General features: G+C 52.0%; 7 protein-coding genes across 7 annotated transcripts; 3 read left to right on the top strand and 4 right to left on the bottom strand.

Annotated features, from left to right (window-relative positions):
* Positions 1-465: 465 nt before the first annotated feature.
* On the top strand, positions 466-1,818 carry NCU01017 (hypothetical protein). Its single transcript, XM_956536.2, has 2 exons — positions 466-877; positions 937-1,818. The coding sequence occupies exons 1-2, from the start codon at positions 805-807 to the stop codon at positions 1,752-1,754; spliced, it is 891 nt and encodes a 296-aa protein (XP_961629.2). The 5' UTR covers positions 466-804; the 3' UTR covers positions 1,755-1,818.
* NCU01016 (hypothetical protein) lies at positions 524-2,762 on the bottom strand. Its single transcript, XM_956535.2, has 2 exons — positions 1,793-2,762; positions 524-1,704 (listed from the first exon to the last, which is right to left on the bottom strand). Exon 1 carries the CDS (start codon positions 2,655-2,657, stop codon positions 1,956-1,958), a length of 702 nt encoding a protein of 233 aa, XP_961628.1. The 5' UTR covers positions 2,658-2,762; the 3' UTR covers positions 524-1,704; positions 1,793-1,955.
* Positions 2,763-3,098: 336 nt separating this feature from the next.
* Positions 3,099-6,061, top strand: NCU01015 (hypothetical protein). The gene has a single exon (XM_956534.3). The coding sequence runs from the start codon at positions 3,295-3,297 to the stop codon at positions 5,812-5,814; it is 2,520 nt and encodes an 839-aa protein (XP_961627.3). The 5' UTR covers positions 3,099-3,294; the 3' UTR covers positions 5,815-6,061.
* Positions 6,062-7,974: 1,913 nt separating this feature from the next.
* NCU01014 (acyltransferase) lies at positions 7,975-10,035 on the bottom strand (the record flags this gene model as incomplete). Its single annotated transcript, XM_956533.1, has 1 exon — positions 7,975-10,035. The coding sequence occupies one exon, from the start codon at positions 10,033-10,035 to the stop codon at positions 7,975-7,977; it is 2,061 nt and encodes a 686-aa protein (XP_961626.1).
* Positions 10,036-11,927: 1,892 nt separating this feature from the next.
* On the bottom strand, positions 11,928-14,763 carry NCU01013 (delta-aminolevulinic acid dehydratase). The gene is made up of 3 exons (XM_956532.2): positions 13,826-14,763; positions 12,253-13,755; positions 11,928-12,188 (listed from the first exon to the last, which is right to left on the bottom strand). The coding sequence occupies exons 1-2, from the start codon at positions 14,072-14,074 to the stop codon at positions 12,847-12,849; spliced, it is 1,158 nt and encodes a 385-aa protein (XP_961625.1). The 5' UTR covers positions 14,075-14,763; the 3' UTR covers positions 11,928-12,188; positions 12,253-12,846.
* A 1,871-nt stretch (positions 14,764-16,634) lies between these two features.
* On the top strand, positions 16,635-19,182 carry NCU01012 (hypothetical protein). The gene is made up of 2 exons (XM_956531.2): positions 16,635-16,759; positions 16,883-19,182. Exons 1-2 carry the CDS (start codon positions 16,654-16,656, stop codon positions 18,760-18,762), a joined length of 1,986 nt encoding a protein of 661 aa, XP_961624.2. The 5' UTR covers positions 16,635-16,653; the 3' UTR covers positions 18,763-19,182.
* A 345-nt stretch (positions 19,183-19,527) lies between these two features.
* Positions 19,528-19,914, bottom strand: NCU01011 (hypothetical protein; the record flags this gene model as incomplete). The annotated part of the gene is made up of 1 exon (XM_956530.1): positions 19,528-19,914. The coding sequence occupies one exon, from the start codon at positions 19,912-19,914 to the stop codon at positions 19,528-19,530; it is 387 nt and encodes a 128-aa protein (XP_961623.1).
* Positions 19,915-20,489: the final 575 nt, after the last annotated feature.

Genomic DNA, 20,489 nt, shown 5'->3' with positions numbered 1-20,489 from the left:
GGTCGAGAGGGGTTCAATATCTTGGCTGCAAAACCGGACAAAGTCGTGGCCATAAAAATTCGTGATTTTCAGTTTACGTTACGAAGCTGGCCGAGATGGACGCCCCGTAACGCAACTTTCAAAAATTCATCCATGCTTCCAGAACATTGATAATGACAACCCGAAAATCCGATGGGCTGTCTCGTACGGAGAGAGACTTGGCTCATTAGTACAGTGACCATATTGATTTTCCTAGCTCTGCGCTGAAGGAATTGGAGGACACGGAGCGGCCCTTTTCTGAAAAGCAGAAACAAGTGCCGGATGAGTGCTCCCATCGACACCTGCACACCCACCCACCCCGGTGCACTGTGCCACGACCGAGATGCTTCATCTTGGCAACGTCACGTGCCTCCACCTGTCGACAACAACAATCGCACTGGTGCTTGGACCTTTCTCAACTGTCAATTTCACCGCTGACACCTTGTTACACAACCCACCAATCAACCACCGAATCTCATTCATTCACCTCGAACGGACAGAACTGGAACTCATCACCAAATTCGACTTACCCAGGCACTACCAACCAACGCCATCCTCAAGTATCAAAACCATCAAGAAGAAGCTTCACGTCCTTGATCGATCACTTTACAAGTTTGGCCGAAATCATTAAACAAGTAACGACCTCTTAATCGAACGGCACCCCGACCTTGTTGGCGTTGTAACTTGAGAAACGGCAGGTGGACGAAGATAGTTCATTTTGATTCTACATAAAGCTCCAATCTCCAGGGGCCAGCCACATTCCAAACAATCCTTCCGGTTACCATCATGTATCGAGGGCGCAATATACCGTCCAAATCAACCCCCTCAACCGTCCAATGCCAGAAATGCCTAAAGAGAGATAAGTGTTCTCCCTACTTCAACAATACATGTAGGACACGCAGCTGACATTCCCAGAACGTCACTATTCGTATGAGTGTAAAGCCTCAGCTGCGGAACGGCCCTACATCCCGAGGCCGTCGCGCACCCAACAACTCTTTAATCCCAAGCTGCTACCCAAGCTTACTAGTGCCGTGCCGCCTCAGGACAAGGAAGGTGTGGCCGACGAGATTCTAGCCCAGAAGGAGGCTGAGCGGGCTAAGAAGAAGGAGCTTGAAAGGGACGACGAGTCACCATCTAGAGACGTGAGCCCAAGGAGAAGCAGGAGTAGATCGGCTTCTGTTGATTCGGTGTCGACCATCTCTACACGCTCTCCATCCCCAAGGCCCTCTCGCCATTCCAAGTCACCTCCACGGAGAGCACATGCGCAAGACTTCTTTGAGCCATCGCCCAAGGCGCCTTCGGCCCGCCAACGCTCAGTCGACTCCCGGGATCGGTATTCTAGCCGGAGGTCAGAGAGCCCGGTCAAGCACTCATCGCGGAAAGGGTCGCTGCCTCCTCGTCGTCGTTCGCCGTCGCCCCGCCGTGAGCGCGGACGTGAGCGTGGACGTGACTCCGGGAGGACAAGGCTATCCAGGCGCGACTATTCTGTTTCCGAGTCGAGGTCCAGGTCACCAGCCCGCTCACCGGTCAGGCGAGACAGCAGAGGAGAGAATCACAGGGCAGGAGGATACTACCGGGACAGGGAAGATGGCCGTGGACAGCCGAGATACAAGAGTCCGTCGCCGCAACGACCTCCAAAGCGCGAACCGTCTCCCGCGCCACCGCCGCGCGAGCGGAGTCTCAGCCCTTTCAGCAAGAGATTAGCGTTGACACAGGCTATGAATAAGGGTAGATAGGATTTGCGGGGTGGGTATCAAAGTAGAGAATAGCATACTTTCTCTGTAAAAACAAAATCATAACAGTAATCCTCCCGAGATTAGCGAGCATATTTCGTCCTCGTTCTCGTCCTCGTTCTTTTCGACCTGTCGCCCCTCTCGGTCCACTTCTCCCGTCCAGCCTTGACCGCGTGAATACAGCTGCCGTCAAGTTCCAACTCTTCAAGCCGCCAACTCGGCCTCCTCCAACTCCCTCTCTCTCCTCTCCTCCTCGGCCTCCTCCCTCTCCCTCAACTTCATCCCCTCCACCAGCGCCGTCCCTTCCAGCATACCGGCCTCCTCCTCCTCCTTTCCGTCTTTCGTCTTATCCTGCACAGCCGCTTGCTTCTTGGCTGCCAGCCGCTCCCTCACCATGCGCGCTATCGCGTTGTCCGTCCGCACATTCAGCACCTCCATCTTCTGGTTCAGCTCCCGCTTCAGGTCCCAGTTGGGCTTCTTGGGCTGCAACTTGAACAGGTCGATGCCCTTGTTTTCTTCGGCGGCTTGCGCGTCCAAAGCAGCCTGTCGCTGCGCTTCCTCCTCGATATCGGCCGCTTGCTCTTCTAGTGTCGGTTTCTCGAGCGTCAGCGTGGGAGGCGCTTCGAAGCCTAGCTTGGGCCCGCGCGTTTCAAAGTCAAAGTTGCGCCCGGAGAGGTGGAGGCGGGCTACGTCGGCTGTTGGGGTGCCGTCTTTGGATTTGGTTGTGGATTCCTCCTGGTTGTCGCCGTCGTCGTTGTGGTTGGTGTGTTGGGCTGGGGAATCGTGGGACTCTTCGCCATCGTCGAAGGAGGTGGGCTCGGGTTCTTTGCGCTTCAGAGACTTGAGCTTGGCTAGACGGGCCTTGCGGTCGTCAGCGGCGGCTGCGAGTGTCGCGTGGGATGACATTATCGGTTTGGGTGTCTTCCTTGTGTTGTGTGAGATGTTGTGGCTGAATCCGTTAATTCCAATCTTGGATCAATCCGTTGCGTCTTGCGAATTCGGTACTGCGATGCACTGTTTGGGATGCCGTCGATATGTAGATGGTGGAGGAGTGAGGTTCTGAAACTGTGGATCTCATTCAGTGACATGGAGGCGGCAGGGCAGTGCGGGCAGTCCAGTGGGACTGGGACGCGCTCCCAGGTCCCGCGTGGGGTGGTTCCCGGCGACGCTTGTGTTAAGCACGGACCGGGCTCGCTAAAGCTTAGCGCCTGCCGTCCCAAGATCCATCCCTGACGTTAGCTACAGTCCAGTAAAAAGCCGAGCGCATACAGTACTGCTAGGTACCTTAGAGGTAGGCAGATCGCCCCTCCAGTCACCTCGCCGTGCCGCGCAGCTTATCACCGGCCCGGATTCCTGTCTTGTCAAATTTTTGGCCGTTTTCGATACTACGGCGACATCGCAACCCGACCTTCCATGGTCGTCGAGTCGGAATTGGACTCCCCAACACACACATGACAGACGATGCCAACATACGCTCCGTCATAGAAATCGTTTCCGCCTGCGGCTCTATCTTGGTGTCGGCCCGTCGGCCTTCCGGAGAACCATGCACCAGGCTCCGTTCATATGCCGGTCATGTCGCTCCAACCTCCGACAACAAGGCGATCCGCTTCAGCTCCGGCTTTCCCTCCGTTCCCGGCCGCTGGTGCGTTCTGTTAGCTCTCTCGCGTCCTCGCCACCCGCCCAGCAGTCGTCAAGCCAGCCGAGGCCAGCCACCGAGTCAGATGGAAATGGGCGCACATGCTCAGACTATTACGTACCATTGAAAGGATGGCTATACCAGTGGAAAGAGGACCGAAGGGTCCTCCAAAAGAACGTCCGAAAGATTGGCTATTACAGCAGCCTGGTGGACCTCTACCGTTGGAAGAGACGGTTCACCCAGATATGGGCGAAGAGAGCCTTGGATAGGAAACAGAGAGACAAACTCCGAGACGAGGCCCTGCAGTCAGAGGGGCGCCCGGAGCTTCACATAATACAAGATCTACTTTGCCAGAGGGACGTCGACCACATGCGGCAAGCCTGGCTGCTCATACCTAAGGAGAGTCGAAGAAAGCTCTGGCGGCCGGTTATGGTCGACGCTCTCCACTGGTTCCCCGACCAAGCCCCGGACATCTTCCGGGCCATCTTTGAAAAAGACAAGACAAATTTCTACGCTATCGTCGACAGTTTCCTATACATGGCCGACTATCTGCAGAGGCTAAAAGGGCCTTTGCAGTCGGAATACGGGAGGGCCGTCGCTGGGGCCTTGCTTCACTGCTACCACAAAACCCCGAGGCGCTTCATCTGCCTGCGACAAAATACCATCTACCATATACTGAGGCATGCGACAGTGGACCAGGTCTACGAGTTACTTGTAGCCATCAAAGCATACCGACAGAAATTACATGTCAACACGAAGCAACATTTTGTATGGTACTTGGCAAAGGAGCCAAAATACAAGCCGGCGGCTGCTGATCTGCTGCGTGAGATCATTCAGGATGGTCAGCTGGATGTCAACGGGCTGCATTGCGCCGCTCTGGCTACCGCCATCCTGACCTTTCCAAAGATTTCACCGGGAGATAAAGAGGACGGCGAGAACTTCCCCACGCTCCGCTCGCAACTAAATCAAGAGCTTCTGGAATTCGGACTTCAGCCCAACATCATCCACTACACAACTATACTCAGGAACCTTTGCGATAACAACGAACTGGGAACTGCGTGGCAGGTCTACGACCTTATGACCAGTCAGGGAGTCCAGCCAGATTTCCATTTCTATTCCCAGTTTCTGCACGGAGCTACGCTAGCAAATGATCACCGGAGCTTCCGCCGCATACTCGAGCTCTTACCAGTTGAAGCGTCACAAGATCCCGTCATCATCAACGGTGTCCTCACCTTTATTCATACTACGACGGTCTGGGAGCTCCGAAAGCGGAAGATGAAGCCACCAGTCCCCATTCCAAGCTTTGAGTACATGTTCAGGACGTACTCCAAGCTATTCGACCTTGGTCCTTTGCAAGCCCTGTTGAATATCGACCTACAAAGCTACACCGCAGAAACACATCAGCGAGAACTCGATGGAATGGCCCCTTCATGGTCTGGCTGGCAGAGTATGCGATCGCTCAGGAACACCCTGGCCCTTATACCCGAACTCGAGGCCGAAGCACGTATCAAACCACGTAACGACACGCTCAACATCATGGTGGCCTCCTTCATCCGCAACTTCTCCCAGCCCTCCAGCCTGATCGAGTTCTACTCCAACTTCCGCAACCGGCTCAAGCAGGGTGACCCGACCATCCTCGCCTTCGTCGCCTCCAAGGGCACCATTATCCACGACACCGTTATCAAGGCCATCCTCGAATGGCAAGGCACCAACATGGCCCTCGCCGCCCTCGACATCGTCAGCGACATGCTCAAGGATGCTGCCGCCTCCCGCGCGCTTTTCGACGCCGACCCACAGAAGCCCGATCTGGAACCCCGCCACCCGGCCCCGAGCATCTACACCTGGTCCGTCCTGCTGCACGGCTTCATGCACCGGCGCGAGCACCGCGAGCAAGGTGACCGCATTTTCAAGATGATGCGCGACCACGGCGTCGAAGCTAATCGCGTGACCTGGAACACCCTGATTGCCGGCCACGCCCGGCTGCAGGTCGTCGGCAAGACGGCATCGGCACTGCAGCGCATGGAGGCTGCGGGATATAAGCCTGATCGTTTCACATTGAGGGCATTTAGCTACTTGCTCAATCGTGAGGGTGCGCTGCAGATGATGCAGCGGTTGGAGGATAAGAAGCAGAAGAGAAAGGCGGCGTTCGTGGCCAGGCTGGCTGAGGCGGCTGCCCAGAACGAGAACTCCGAGGACATGTCCAAGATGCCTGATTGGATTGCGGCGCAGGACGAGTATAGGATTATGGAGGAGCAGCTGAGGGATATTAGCGACAGCGTGGTGGTGGAGGAGTCGCTTGGTGAAAGAGGAGAAGAGAGGGAAGTGGTCAAGGCGGCGGAGGAGGAGTGGGAGGAGACGACGGGGGAAATTGAAGGGTTGGAGGCGTACAGGACGAGGAATGTCGCGAGTGCTTCAAGCAGCTTGTGATGCATAGTCTGGTTTCAGGCATGTATATGTACCTACCTAGAGTGTCGTTAGGCATGCGAGTGTAAGTTATGGGAGTCGGGGGTTGGAGTTGTACAATACATCTTGGAAATACATGACATCGATCAACAACAGCAGCATGTGAACACCACCATCGGCCCCGCATTTCTTAATACTTGCCCGACTTCCCTGGGATTTCCTGGTATTCGGCTTTCAGAAGACGCAAAAAACAAGATTGCGTACCGAATAATCTCGTGAAACTCGGAATTCTTTTCAGGTAGAGTTAGCTGTGCTCTGTATGGTTCGGTGCATATGAAGCAGCGTCGGAGTACACATGACACCCAAACTGGCGGTAACTTTATATGATGCAAACATTCTTGTAGTGTTTTGTGAATCTAGTACTTATGCCTAAGTCTAAGTACATGATTCAACTGCTTGAGACTATGATAATTGCCTCCTTGATGATTCGGCCGCAGGGGCCCGCCTGATCCTCCGATGGCCGCTTCGCTGTGTTCGGGTGTTATCCCGTCCTCCGAGCATTGCTCTTCATCGGAACAACGAGCGAAGAAGCATCCATCCCACCTCGAACAATATTCGTCGTCCATTGAAGGACTAGCACTGCCCGTCTACGACCAAATCAGCCGAGAGGGAGGTACCTTTACATAATCTCCTCAACTCGAAAAAACAAAACAAAAAAAATCAAAGAAAGAGAACAAGAAGCAGATGAAGCCTACATACACTAGGGAATAACAACCTGCTCGACAACAGCAAAACACCTATCATCCCTCTAGATGATTCGGCCGCAGGGGCCCGCCGGATCCTCCAATAGCCACTTTCAACTGTCCAAGTGACATTTCCGTTCCTCCAAGCACTACTCTCCATCCGAGCAACAATCGAAAAAAAAGGCAACAATGGACCCGAACACCTATCTCGCGTCCATTGAAGGATTAGCACTGCCCGTCTACGACCAAATCAGCCGTGAGGAAGATTGTGGTGCGTTAGCGTTAAAGTCAAACATGATATGGATATGGTCCAAAAATAGCAAGGCGGACAGAAAAGATAATATCCCCAGTACTGACTAATGCCCCTTCGCCGTCTGTGTCTGGGGAAAGAAAAACTGCCCAAGACTTGAAGCCCAAAAAGAAGGAGAGGGAAAAAAAAAGAAAAGAAAAAAAAAAAAAGGTGATGTATGTAATGGTAGATGGCGATCAGCCGCTGGCCATCGAGCGAGGATGGCCTTCTTTTCGGTCTCAACGGCGGCGGCCAAGACGACAAAGGACGAACATTTTCAGACAGCTCGAGAATGCGATATTGCTTGCCGGTCTGAATTTGGCCGCAAGGGGCCTGCCAGATCCCCCCCCAATGGTAATACCCTCTCGTTGTTCGGGAGGACAAACGTTGTTGTTCTTCCGAGAATTGCTTCTTCATCGGAACAACGAGCGGAAAAGCATCCCCGTTTGAGCCGCCGAAACAACAGTTTGCATCCTTTGAAACGATCTGATAATGCTCGTCTACGACCGGTTCAAACAGATGAGTGAGTCGGTGGCAAGGTCTCATAGACTGTCTGAACTTGTCCCATAAAAGATTGAGGAAAAAGGAAGAAGGAGTAAGTATTTGGATAAGCTTTCCGAGTGTATCCCCTGAGGAACGACGACGGTATTTCTTGGCCGTAGAGGAGGGTTTTTTTTTGACGTGCTCCTACTCCTCAGGGGTGAAGTTGTTTGATGTTGAACGTCTTTGGGATCTACTCAGGGGTAAACCCCAACGATCTTGTCCTTGGGTACCCGCCGGTCGATGCTCGAGTATAGTCAGTTAGCGCTCGCTTCGTTTTGATGTAGTGGGAGAAAATAACACTTACTCGGTGCTCTTCTTTGCGACTGTTGTTCCATTGAAGAGCACAAAAGAAAGTCCAGAGGTGAACCCGACAATGGATCGTGGTTGAAGACTTGAAGTGCTCCTTGTCGCAAAAGGCGAGGTGGAAGATGATTTGGGAGGAAGAAAAGAGGCAAAAGCGTACGAAGAAGGAAAGAGGAGAGAATGAAGAGAAAGGAAGGTAGGACACAACTAGATGGATCATCCCACTTGAACTGGATATCCCAAGCCGTTCGCTCGAGCAGCCAATTTGGTGGTTCCCAAAAAGCCAAACTACTCCCACCATCTTCATTACTCGCCTATACCAACAACCACCCGCTCTTCCAGCCTCCTAGCCAACCTGACCACCGGCTCATCCACCCCTCTCCAAAACACATCCGCCACCCAGATCACCAACGGTACCACGGCGAGACTGGCCAAGACAAACCCCGTGACGTACTGCTCATCCGTCTCCGTACCTGTTACCCGAGTCCAGGTGAACTTCATCACGGTATATCCGAAGGTGTGAAGAACAGGACCGTGAACAAGGTAGATGGCGTAGGAAGTTTTGCCAAGGTGTCGTGCGATGGAGGATTCAAAGAGGGTCTTGGGGTTTAGGATCGAAGAGAAGATGGGGACGGCGGTGGTCGGACCAGTGTTGGAGGAACACGAGCCGGCGACGGAACGGGGGTGGGATGAGGAGCCGGAGGGGGAATCAGAGGAGGATGGATACCGGGAAACGGAGTAGACGAAGAGGACTGCCCCTATAGATTGATAAAAGCGGTAGTGTTCTGTCCACCAGTGAGGAATTAGGGAGGTGAGGGTTATCCACCCTGGGGTGAGGTGGGAGTTTATGTCGGGTTGGGAGAGGAGGTAGAGGGAAAATACCAGGAGGACTGTCGGGAAGAGGGTCATCCCGGCAGGCAGAGGTCTGCCAGCTCCTGCTGTTGTCGGCGGTGATGGCGTCGGTGGTTGGTGAGACTCGTGAGAAGTTTCGTCTCCGGACCCAATAATAGTCATATCCGAGAATATATCAGGACCTCTTGCCATTGTCTCTTGCGGGTGTCGCTGGGGATGACGTCGCTGCTGCGGCATGACGTCTGCCGTCCTCGCTAACACCGGCTCAACAACCGGCAACACTCCTCCTCCTCCTCCGTTCCTCTCCGCGAAAACCCCCTGAACTCTTCCTTCTTTCTCCCCTTTTGCCTGCATCTCCCTGATCACATCACTCTCCGCTAACACCATCCCCATCCAAAACAAACACATCTCCCACCTTTCCCATAAAAACGCAAACCCACACCACCCTAACACGACTCCCCTCCTGACCCCCCTATTCAACCTCGCCGTCCCCAGTATTGTCAAAAACAACACCATGGAAGCCCGAAATTCCACAGGGATCGTCCACAAATGGACATCAATCCCCGTCGACCCCGCAAACGCATCCCAATCCCACAGGTGCACAAAGTTGAGCATGGCATATCCCCAATCCACAAACTGCTCCGTGGCGGACTCGAATCGCTCGTAGTGGATCTCCTGGACGTTTCTCAGAAAATTTTCGTCTGAAGCGAACTCGCGGTTCCATTCATAGGCTCCGAGCCGGAGTAGGAGAACGATGAGAAAGGTTGAGATGGCGGGTGGGAGAAAGAGCCGGAGACCGCGCCGGAAGACAAGCGAGGAAAGAGTTTCGAAAAGTTTGGAGTAGTTGCGCTCGTCAGAGTGAGCTGTGGTAGAAGAAGAACTGGATGAGCAAGCACCCGAGTGGATAAGTTTGAGTGGTTTCAGAGATATAGCGTAGCCGGAGATGACGAAGAAGATACACACCATTGGTGGCCCGGAGTAAAAGAGCCGGATAATGGGAAGTTTGAGGATATGGTAGTTGCTCCCTCCCGAGCCCCAGCCTTCGGCGATGAAGAAGCATGTGTAGAAGTGATGGCAGAGGAAGACGGAAAACGCAGCGATGCCGCGCATGCCGTCCAGATACGCCGTTGGGCTTAGCGTCCGAGGTTCCTCATCGTCTCTCTCCTTATCCCTTTTCTTTTGGTTCTCTGGTAATGTGGAACGAAAGGGGCGTCGTCTCCGTATGCGAGACTGGAGAAAGCTTGGGAGAAGGAAGAATGCTGAGCGGAGTAATAGAGGACGTATTGAGGCGATTAGATGGGGTACATGATGCCTCGCCTTTCCCGAAAAGAGACCAATGTTTAGTCTGGGTAACCAGCCAAAGACGGTGGAGTGGCGGCGTTGTCGGCGTCGAGGTGCCCTCCCGACTTCTTGCTCTTCATGGCCAGCATTGGACTCGATGTCGGGAAAAAAGGCCTTGTCTGTGTTGAGTTTGAGACCCACGCTTGATGTCTCCTCAGTGTATGTATGATTCATGACTGCTCATCACTGGAGACGCTCAGGGAGCTAAAGCTCCTATAGCCCAAGATAGGGAAGCCCCGAACCCTTAGTCCGCGTTCAACCCTTGCTGCTGACCCATCCCTCAATAGGAGAAGCGGGGATGGGAAAGCAAAGTCTGCGCCGTGATCAACAAAGATTAGAGCGAGACATGAAGAAAACTTGGCGAATTTGGGAACTCCGAAGACTGGAGCACCCAAGTCACCAAGCCTTCTGATCAGTCGAGCCCGATTGAAGTTGTGACCGTGTTGTCTAGAGACTGTTGGCTTGTGTCTGAGGCATATCGAGCGAGTGTGTACTTACTATGGAGAAGTTGAGAATGAAGAGGTGATGTGGACGAAGAGGAGATCGGGATGTGGAAGTCTGATCTGATGATGAAGAAAAAAAGAGGAGGACAAACGAACTCTAATGGCCAGGACCAGAGGTGCTTTATACACATTTTGGAAGTCTGAAAAGACCGTGCCCAACAGATCCAAAAGACCTTTGAAAGGTGGCCAGAGTGATGCATGTCTTCTTTTCTTCCAGGCACCTAGTTATCGGCACACATGTCGTCCAGATTTCTGACGCATGTTTGCATGTAAACAAGTTTTCTGTACTCATATTTCAGATTCATGGCACCCACAGAATACGTGAGGAAGCCTGGAAAGCACCAGATCCTGTAGACACCACAACGGTTCGTGGAGTTCGTCCGCAAGGCAGCAAGAGTACAGTACCCCTTCAAGCGCTTCGGAGCATGTACTGCGAGTTGAGAAGGGGAATTGCCACTTGTCTTGTAATCGCAGAGATGGAAATACCTTGGAACCGTACTGCCACGGCGTTTACATAAATTGACTCATTCAAGCGCCGTGCTGCTGGCACATTTGTCATGATTCTTGGGCATTATCAATGTGAGATCTGTCGGCAAGGCAGTACTTAATGAACTTGGGCCATACGTCTCAGCTGACCACTGCAGGCTGAACGAAACTCATCCATGATTCAAACCTTAAGGCACTCAAGCTGCATCACTGCATCTGTTCTAACTGCTATTCAAGAAGCTGCCGGTTAGGCCATGGTATCTAACGATGTGTGGCCCGAATTTATGCGATATGATCAAGTGGCATGGTGCAGTGTCAGACTTTTAGTGGAATGGGGGGAAATGCATGAGTGGCGACTGGACCTCCAATCGGTACTCGAACAGATACACAAACTCGATACGCCAGGCATATGTGTGGGCAATGCACTCGCTGGATCTCAGGGAATAATTAGCAAACAAAAAGAGTTAAATAGAAATACCCGTCGGTACCTGGCGGAAGGGACATGTGGTCAGCCCAGGGTTCCATGACCCCCAAGTCTCGACACTCTTTCATTTCTCTTTCAACTTCAACTAAACAACAAACTTCCAATCAGCCAAATATCGTCAGTAAACGAGCCACAGTTTCCGAATCCTTGTTGAGGATGAATAGACGAAGTGAAATGAGCCGGTAGCTGCCGGGAGAAAGACTTGCCTGATCATCGGGTATCTGTCATTGGCACACTCCCTCTTAGTGTTCTCGCCACAAGAGGGCTTCGTGAACTCTCTTGATGCTGTAACGGGAGGTGCTAACGGAGACGCGACCAGGACGTCAGTCCGAGAACAAAGTAGATGCATTTGGGATCGTGTGGTTCTTGTGTTTTTAGATGAAGAAAAAGAAATAGAAAGGAAGTGGAGGATTACTATCGAGGCCACGAGTTTTGTTTATGCCCCGGCCGCACAGTCAATGATTTAATCAGCTCTGTGGTCAAGTAGGTACCGGAGAATCTGAGGATATGCCAAAGAGACATTGATGTGATAGCGATGCTATCGCAACTATATATACCACTCTTATTGCAAAAATGCCAGCTTCAGTTACTTGACTGGAACTCGGTTGATTTTGAAAGTGGTTCGATTCCGGTCCCGGACAATTAAGAGCAATGCGTTGTTTCGTAGCTGCATACATTCAGTTCCTGCTGGCAGCTGTGCATATATACGTATACCTGTCCATATAACGAAGTTTTCACCAAACCCCAATATGAAATTTTCCAATATTCTGTAGTATGAACTTTGGTGCGAATAAAAATAGGAAAAAGAACGCCAATGGTAGCAACAGTCATCCACGTCTTCCTATACCGATAGCCTGCATACGATCATTACAACCTGTCTTGTCTTTTGGATAACCAGAAGGAGTCGCAGAAACGTACGTGTGGCTTTGATATGGCCCGTGCTGACCATACTCGGTCATGTCTTATTCAAAGTAATTCCAGACCTACGTGATTCTAACTGACTGACGGTTAAGGCTGTATATGTTGTCCGTGGTAGATTTTAGCTTAAGCCGTCGTTTGGGTAGTTTATGGGGTTGAAGGGGCACACAGTATGATGTAGGTCTGCGCACCCTGGAGAACTCATGGCAATGGTGGAAAGGTGTGGGATGACGTTTTGTTGACATCGAGAGATGGTTTTCCTAAGGAGACCCATGCACTGCTCATTCGTTGTGCAAGGAACATGTGTATTTCCAACTTGGCAAAGGACAAGGTTGGCGATTTGGTTTTTGATGAGTATGTGAAGCGATCGTTCGTCAGTTCAATGCTTAGAAGACGGTGCAAAGTTCGTATGAAGAGGTGCGTTTATTGGTATGTACGCCTTTTACGTGCTCGTGCATCATGACCCATCCCGTCCTGAACTTTTTAACCCCCAAACCCGTAGTAAGATCTATAACCTGGTATAAGAAAACATAAGAAACGCCGAAACACCCTGCGCCAGCCATTGCATTGACTCCTGCCCTTATGATGACAAAATTATGTGGAGAGCCAGTCAAGGAACTCGGGAACAAAGTAGCTGATGATGATGGTGGCGCCAGCCCGGAGAATACCCTCGGTGGCTTCGAAGGCCATAGCCTTAAGATCGAAAACACCCGCCTTTGCAGCAGCATGGATCATGGCAAATTCACCGCTGACCTGGTAAGCAGCAACGGGCAAGTCCTTTCCGAGCTCCTTGGCGTCACTGATGATGTCCAGGTACTGGCTTGCGGGCTTGACCATGATGATATCGGCACCCTCGTTGATGTCACGAACAATGGCACGACGAGCCAAACCACGGCCTCCAGGAGGCAGCTGGTAGCACTTGCGGTCGCCAAACGAAGGGCATGAGCCGGCAGCGTCACGGAAGGGACCGTAAAGGCAGCCAGAGAACTTGGCGGCGTACGACATGAGCGTCACACGGTGCACAATACCCTCCTCGATGAGCTTGAGCTTGATGGCACGAATGCGGCCGTCGTTCATGTCGGAAGGAGCAACGCAGTGGGCACCGGCCTTGGCGTAGGCAAGAGCAACGTCCGAGATGCGATCGACCGACAATTGGTTGTTGAGACTGCCGTCATCGCGCAAAATACCGCAGTGACCATGGGAAGTGTACTCGCACAAGCAGACGTCGACAGTGATGTATAGCTGGGGGAATCTTTGCCTCAGCAGGCGGATGCTGCGGATGACGGGACCCTCGGGATCATCGGCAGCGGTTCCCAGCGCATCTTTGGTACCGGGCTTAAGAGGGACGCCGAAGAGAATGACGGAGCGAAGGCCCTTGTGGACGAGCGGCTCGAGGAAGGGAACGAGTCTGTTGATGCCGCGGCGATATTGGTTCGGGAGAGAAGGAATCAGAACCTCTTCATCGTCGTTATCGGAAACGAATAGGGGATAGATGAGCATGGACTGTTTGCAAAGGCGATTGGTTAGCGACGAAGAGTCATCAAACAAACAAGAGAGGCGATGGGAAGCGCACCTTTGTTAGTTGACGCTCGGCCTGCCACGAGCGGGCAAGAGGATGGGCATAACCGCCATGGAGCTGGCTGGAGATATCACCGGAGATGCTGACGCTGGTGGCGGCGGTGCTGGCATAGGACATGGCGCGGGAAATGTGGGATGTGCGAGAAGCGCGGTCGTCGATGGTAGAGACTGAAGCGTCACCGCGGCGCCTGGGCGCATTGGGGTCCCGGAGAGAGAGGTCTTGTACAAGGCTGGAGAAAGACATGGTGTCGTCTGACAGGGGTTTCAAAGCAGAAATTGAGCCCAACGATTGTTCTTGCTGATGCTCTCGAAAGTGCCTCGCGAGAGAGGATAAAGGACGTTATTGTTGGTGTAGGTAGGTAATGGTGACCGTTATAAATACGTTGCTTATGATAAATCAACCGTAGCCCAATCTGGCCAATGAAAAGAGTGTATTCGTACGCGGCGGTAGTAGCGTTGACACTCTTAGAACGTGCAGTGGCGGGCGGACAGGCCGGGGAAAGATAGGTAGTGCCGCTGAATGGCTGGCGGAACTTGCTCAGTGTCTGGACTGCTGTAACCTTCTCTTCTTGTTTGCCGACCCGAGGTTGGAAGTGGATAATTTCGGATTCAAGAATACAGCGACAGCGATGGAGTTGCAGTTCCCGCCTGTTTAGGGTCAATCTGGAGATTATCACGGAGGCGTGTCCCCTCTCGAAAGTGAAGTGTGGGTGAAGTAGAGTCGGGTGCTTGGGATATCCGGATACCTATAACCTCTCAGTGTGGATGAAGGCGCTTTGTTCCTCACCTTGGACTTTGCTTTTCCCGCTTCGGCATTCGGAGAAGTGCTTGCCTCTTTCCAAATCCAGCGGCCATTCGCCAATCAGATCCGCAGGATTTCAAAAAGAGTGGATGCCAGTCCGTGCGTCTACCGCACCACCTCCTCGCACGTCCACTCCCCCCAAACATCGACTTCAAGTTCTTGTCGCCCGTTCGATTTTTCGCGGATCCTGCTGACCTTGCAGTGCTGACATTCGGAACGGCGCAAGCGACCTAAGCACGTGCAAGGGGCTATTCTGCTGACGTAATCACTCCATCTCTTTCAACGACAAACGAATTGCAACTCCGCAAAGACACACCTGCCAAGAGCTACGTGATAGTTTGAAGACAACAGCGGATGACTATGACAAAGTCAGCCTTTGAAGACACGAAAGTCTTACGCTTGAAGGACTCCGATGGATCTGTGGGCTCCAATGAGTATTTTCTGGATTCGTTCGAGAAATACTGAATATCCGGGCAGATAATCACGAGTGACTTCGCTTCCTTCACTGCTCGATAATCCGGGCAGTAGGCGGTTCAGATTTGTCCTGAATGCAAGGTCTCGAGTCGTTACACTTGAACCTAACGACATGCTTCAAACCACCTACAAGTATACCATGGGGAACAAGCAGATTCAGCTCACGGGTCACATGAAACGCTGGGGAATTTGCGATTGTTCTCATCCTGTCGTCTTGATCGATCAAGTCTGTTTCTCTCATGGCGGATTCATTGCTCACTAGTCTCAACCTTTTGGATCTAGAGATGGACTTGCCATTTGATGTACGGTTGTTTGCATCTACCTCTGATATTTTAGCTTGCCACAAGTGCAACTTTTCTCGAGCACGCTTAGTAACATCGCCTAGTTATATAAGGACTATGTCCGTGACGACCCCTTTATACTGGTTGATGGCCATTCCTGCTTTCGCTACCTAGCCAACCGCCTATCAGATCTGTCTCAACTGAATATCCGACGTCTGATCTTTCTCGTCCTGTCTCGGCCGGTTTGTGTTCATCCTCGACTGAGTGTCTGTCATCGGATTGGCGATGAGTTCCACTTAATTAACTCTTGATCAGACAAGATGGATGCTTTGTAGTCTCGGCTCACACTTGGCTATCAAAGTTCCGTCCAAGAAACAAAGCCTTGTACCAAAAAGCTCCCTGCACACCTAGTGCTAGCTCATAGGATCCCAATATTACTCGCATCACGAGTCGGCATCAAGGAGGAAGGAACGCAAGTGGAAGTTGCAAGTACGCCTGCCGTGACGACCGATCGAAGGAGATGCACTTACCTCCCATCGTTACAGCCCACGTTTTCCCTTTTGTCAGGAACCCAAGATGCAGTTGATTATTTCGGACCCGAACACTCTTTCATCTGAACACGTACGGCCAGAAACATGCCCCAAGCCCACCACCTTCCCCTAGAGTCCAGCAATCGCCGTTTGGTCCGATGATGTACGGCGCCGAACTCGAGTGTTTCTTGGCTGAAATTTCAGAACATCGTGACTAACTCATTCTGCAGGCAGCACTTGCTACCCAGGTTCACTTCCGCTCCCCTCCTTCCAACCTTCCCCATCACAACCCACGATCCTTCACCAGCACCAGTCACTTGCTCATTTCCCGTTGACCCCTTGAGGCATCTTCAACCTCAACTTGGCGCGCATTGGCAGTCATCCTTCATGCAATTGCTCGTCACCTGGTCTAGAATAGGCAGGGAGAGCAACATGCCCTAGGCAACAGACCTGATTTTGTAAGCCCCTCTGATTTCCGCCGCAGCCATCGCCACCTTAACGCTAGCATTGAGTCGGCGACACTGACCTTGTTACAGTTGAATTAGCCGTCCAAGTGATTCACATTGCCCGGACAACAACACGGTCCGCTGCTTCAACCCAAACCTGATTCATTTCGGTGCCCATCTTGGGCCCAGCCACTCCTTCACCCCAAACCAAGTTTTCGCTCATCCAATTTCCAGACCTAAAAAAAAAACTTTGAAGCAAACACAATCTCGTGGCCTAATTAGCAAGGAGAATGAGTTCTACCACGGTAACATACTCCAAGAAAAAATCTCTTCTTTCTTTCATGCAGCGCCGTCCTGACACCACAATGCCTTCGCGGCGCAGAACCATGAGCACCGGTACGTCCAAGTTCTTTCTTCCACTGAGACAGCAAACAATAAAACAAACCCGACAAGCAGCCTACGTATCTTGCGCTTTCACTGCCGTGATGCCCAAAGGCCTTGTTCTAACCACGCTTGCAGTATTCAATGACCCCTCCCACCAAGAAGATCCCACCATCCGTCTTCTGGAAACACAGTCTCAACGGACCAGTCAAGGCACTTCCAACAATCGCAATCGCACTAGCATTGATGAAATGGCCAGCGCGCTGCTTCAAGATACAACCATGACCTCCGCCGTGGAGTCGCCGATTGACCAGGCCCCTTATGTTGCCCCGGACGAGACGGCATGCACCATTACTCGTGTGTATCCGCATCCCATCCACAACACCGGCATAGTCGATGATGCTGTTCTGGAGGCTGGAGTGGAGGAGGCGCCCGCCGCTAATCGAAAGATTCGCCAGCGACCGGTTCCTGTCGTGCGACCCTCGCCCAGCCTACCCAGAAGGTCGTCGAGACGCCGATCCACTCGCCAGCGATCATCTCCTCTAGCTCCTCCCCGCTGTGACTACGTCAAGGGGCTCCCAAAGTCGAGCACCGGTGCTCTGAATCCCCTGGCGATGCATCCGCCCAACAGTAGGATGACCAAGCTGCCTGCATCAGCAACAATGCCGTTGACAAAGCTTCACGAACAGCCCAATGCAGCCCCAGAGACCTCGAGCAAGCCAGTGGGCCTTGATGCTTCAGAGATTGCCGAGAAGATCGAAAAGATGTTAGCCGCTACCCAGGCACTCAAGTCAGAGCCACAACCTGTACAAACTACAACCGCCATTCCCTCCAGCAGCACGTCTTCAAAAGTGTCTCGCCTCGTCAAACAGAACGGCCTTTTCAAGAAGGTTTCTCACGCACTTTCCGAACGGCGGCTTTTCCCCAAAAACCAGTCTAAGGACTCCAAAGTACAAAACATCGTGGAAGAGGAGGATGAAACAGAAGTTGTGGCACCAAGTGGCGTTGCAGGGAAGAGGTCGGGTCTTAAGTCGATCGAACTACGCCTTAATGAGGGTGTGAACTTGAACAAAGACAAGGTTCAGAAGATCTTTGGCGGAAAAGTTCATCGCAAGCCCGTTTTCATGGAAGGCAAGTTCTTACGCGCTCGTAGGTCGCTAGATGATCCTTTTGCGTCTCCAAGTTCACTCCGACGACCTCTTACCGAGTTCGAAACCCGTCTTCGGGGAGGCTCGGTGGACGACTCTGTGTTGCCGCCTCTTTCATCCCAAAATCCATTCGAATCGGAAAGGGTGATGGAGAGCAGCCTAGACTCGATACTACCGTCTACTCCCATTGCCTCGTCGACACCTCGAAGGGGCTACAAGCGTACTTCGTCGCCGAGCGAGAGTCCTACCAAGAAGTCTCGTGGCGGTCTGCGAAGCCGGAGCATTGACTTGGATGCTAGTTTACCAATGGGCCTGAGCCTTGACAGTGAGCAGTCCAAGAAGCACCCCTTGGCTTTGTCTCCTGGACTTGCTACTATCTTCTCATACGTCCCAGTCGTGGACGATGTCGAGAGAAAGAAACATCCTTCTCCTGCTAAGCGTGACTTGGAGCTCATGACCATCGAGTTCCGCACGCAATATCCGGATGTACCATTGGGCCGTGCGGCTGAGCAAGACGAGCTGGACGAGCTTGCTCGTAGTACGCTCCTCTTGCCGGACTACGACTCCGATCACAAAAACAGGTACCTTCGTCCATCTTGCACCAGCCGCTCCACCAGCAACCGATCCGGAGAGAGTACAGAAGATGATGAGGGAACGGTACCCTTGCTTAGACCTAGTCGACCTCGGCCGCTGTACACCGCGCCGGTGCGCAAAGCGATCGTCAAACCTGTCGGCATCACCCGTTCGCGGACAGACTCGCAGCTTACCTTGAACCCTTATCTTCGACATATGGAGGCTGATGAGCTTCACATGGGTTCTCCCGCCATTGAGCATGGTTATAGACCTCTCGATTCTCAAGAGGTCTTCTGAGACGAAGAGGCTTAGGGTTATGGTCATGAGGATCACGACCTTTGCCACGATTTTACGTCTTTTGTTTGGATGTTGTATGATACCCATGATCCAGCTCGGTCATCCTATCTTCGGTATCGAGTTCTAGAGTTTTTCTTTTTCCTGCGACCATAACCAACTCATGGAGGTTGTGTTCGTCTTTTCTTCCTTTAACTTACAACTAAATGTTTTAATGGTCTTTGGCTGGCTTTCCAGTTCATCAGAGTAACTAGGCTTGGAAGCAAAGAATTGGGAGATTGGCGTCGTGGTTTCAAAAAGCACATAGATTGCACTGCGATCTACAGATCCTATATCGTTGGTGCTAAGTCTTTTTCAGTTTCTCTGGCTGATGTACATACCTGCAGCCTTACTTTACTATATCTTAGTTTGGTCACTTGAACGTAGCATAAGATCCCTCCACTCTAATACTTAATAAGCATACCCTCATGGTGGACCAGACACGATTTGTGCAGTGATGTTAATGGATGCATGCAGTGTCTTGTGTAGTATTTGTATAGCTCATGTGCATATATCTATAGTCAGGCAATTCATCCCACTGTTTGACATGCTGTACGAAGTTGCATCTATATATTCAAGGGTATCTCTCTCTACTTCTGCTCCCACATACGAGTACATATCCATCATCAGAAAAAGAAAAGCAAGAAACGTTACATAGTCAACGGTACAATAAATCTTACAACTCCCCTTTCCCTACTCAACCGTCAATACTCAATACTGATTTCCCCTTTAATAATGTCTCCTCCTCCCCCGTCCATCCGTCCCCCGCATCCTCCTTGTCCCCGCAGCCTTCTGTCCCGGCCGTCCCGTAATGCTCCCCTTGATCTTCATCAGCGCCCCGCTGATCTTATCACCGAGGCTCGTCTTGCGCTTCTGGTGGTGATGAACGGCGGCTGTGGTGCCCATGGTGGTAGCAGCAGCAGCGGGGGCAACCATTCCTTGTCCGTGGTGCCTCTTGCGGCCGTAACCGCGGCGGCGGGTGGTGTGGGTGGTGTGTGTGGTTGTCGTCATGGGTGTGGTGTGGTGAGCGCGACGGCGGCCGAAGAGGCCGGAGCCCATGGGACGGGTGGTTCTGGTGCTGGTCATGGGAGCGGGGGCACGACGGCGGCCGAACATTTTTTTTGTTTTTATAGGTTTTGGGGTTGGGGTTGAGGTTATGCGGTGTTTGAATCTGGGTTGTTTGTGTGTGGAGGTAATGGGCAAGTATTGACTCTTGAACTTTTGGTTGGAAGTCTTTATGTTTGTGAAGGTAGCTTGATTTGATGATGTTGATGCTGATGAGATGGAACTCAATTTGGAAAAAAGGTAAAGCAAGGCCGAGTTATATAGCCGATGATTTGTTTCAGAGCTCGTTATTTTGGGCAAGAATGTCAAATAGGACGTCATCCCTTCTTTTCAGTCTACAGTGGTGGTCATGGATGGTCATGAGGTTCTCGAAGATCCCGTCAAGTCCCATCCCGCTTCACTCATTTTCGTTGATTGTCGTCCCGATGTTACACAACCTTTTTCAACTTCCACCTACGTAGCCACACACCATCAAATGACGAAAATACCACACTATACGAAGTGACATCCAACGCGCAATACTAACGAGACAAGCAATGATTCTACCCTCTTCTCATCCCACTCACACTGACACCGCCACATCTGAGTGACCTGACGGTCCTTGGTCTACCTGGCCACGCACTGGT

This window comes from Neurospora crassa, linkage group V, assembly GCF_000182925.2.
Source record: "Neurospora crassa OR74A linkage group V, whole genome shotgun sequence".
Lineage (NCBI taxonomy): Eukaryota > Fungi > Ascomycota > Sordariomycetes > Sordariales > Sordariaceae > Neurospora > Neurospora crassa.
Note: the sequence above shows the minus strand (reverse complement) of the source record. Positions and strands in the feature narration are given on the sequence as shown.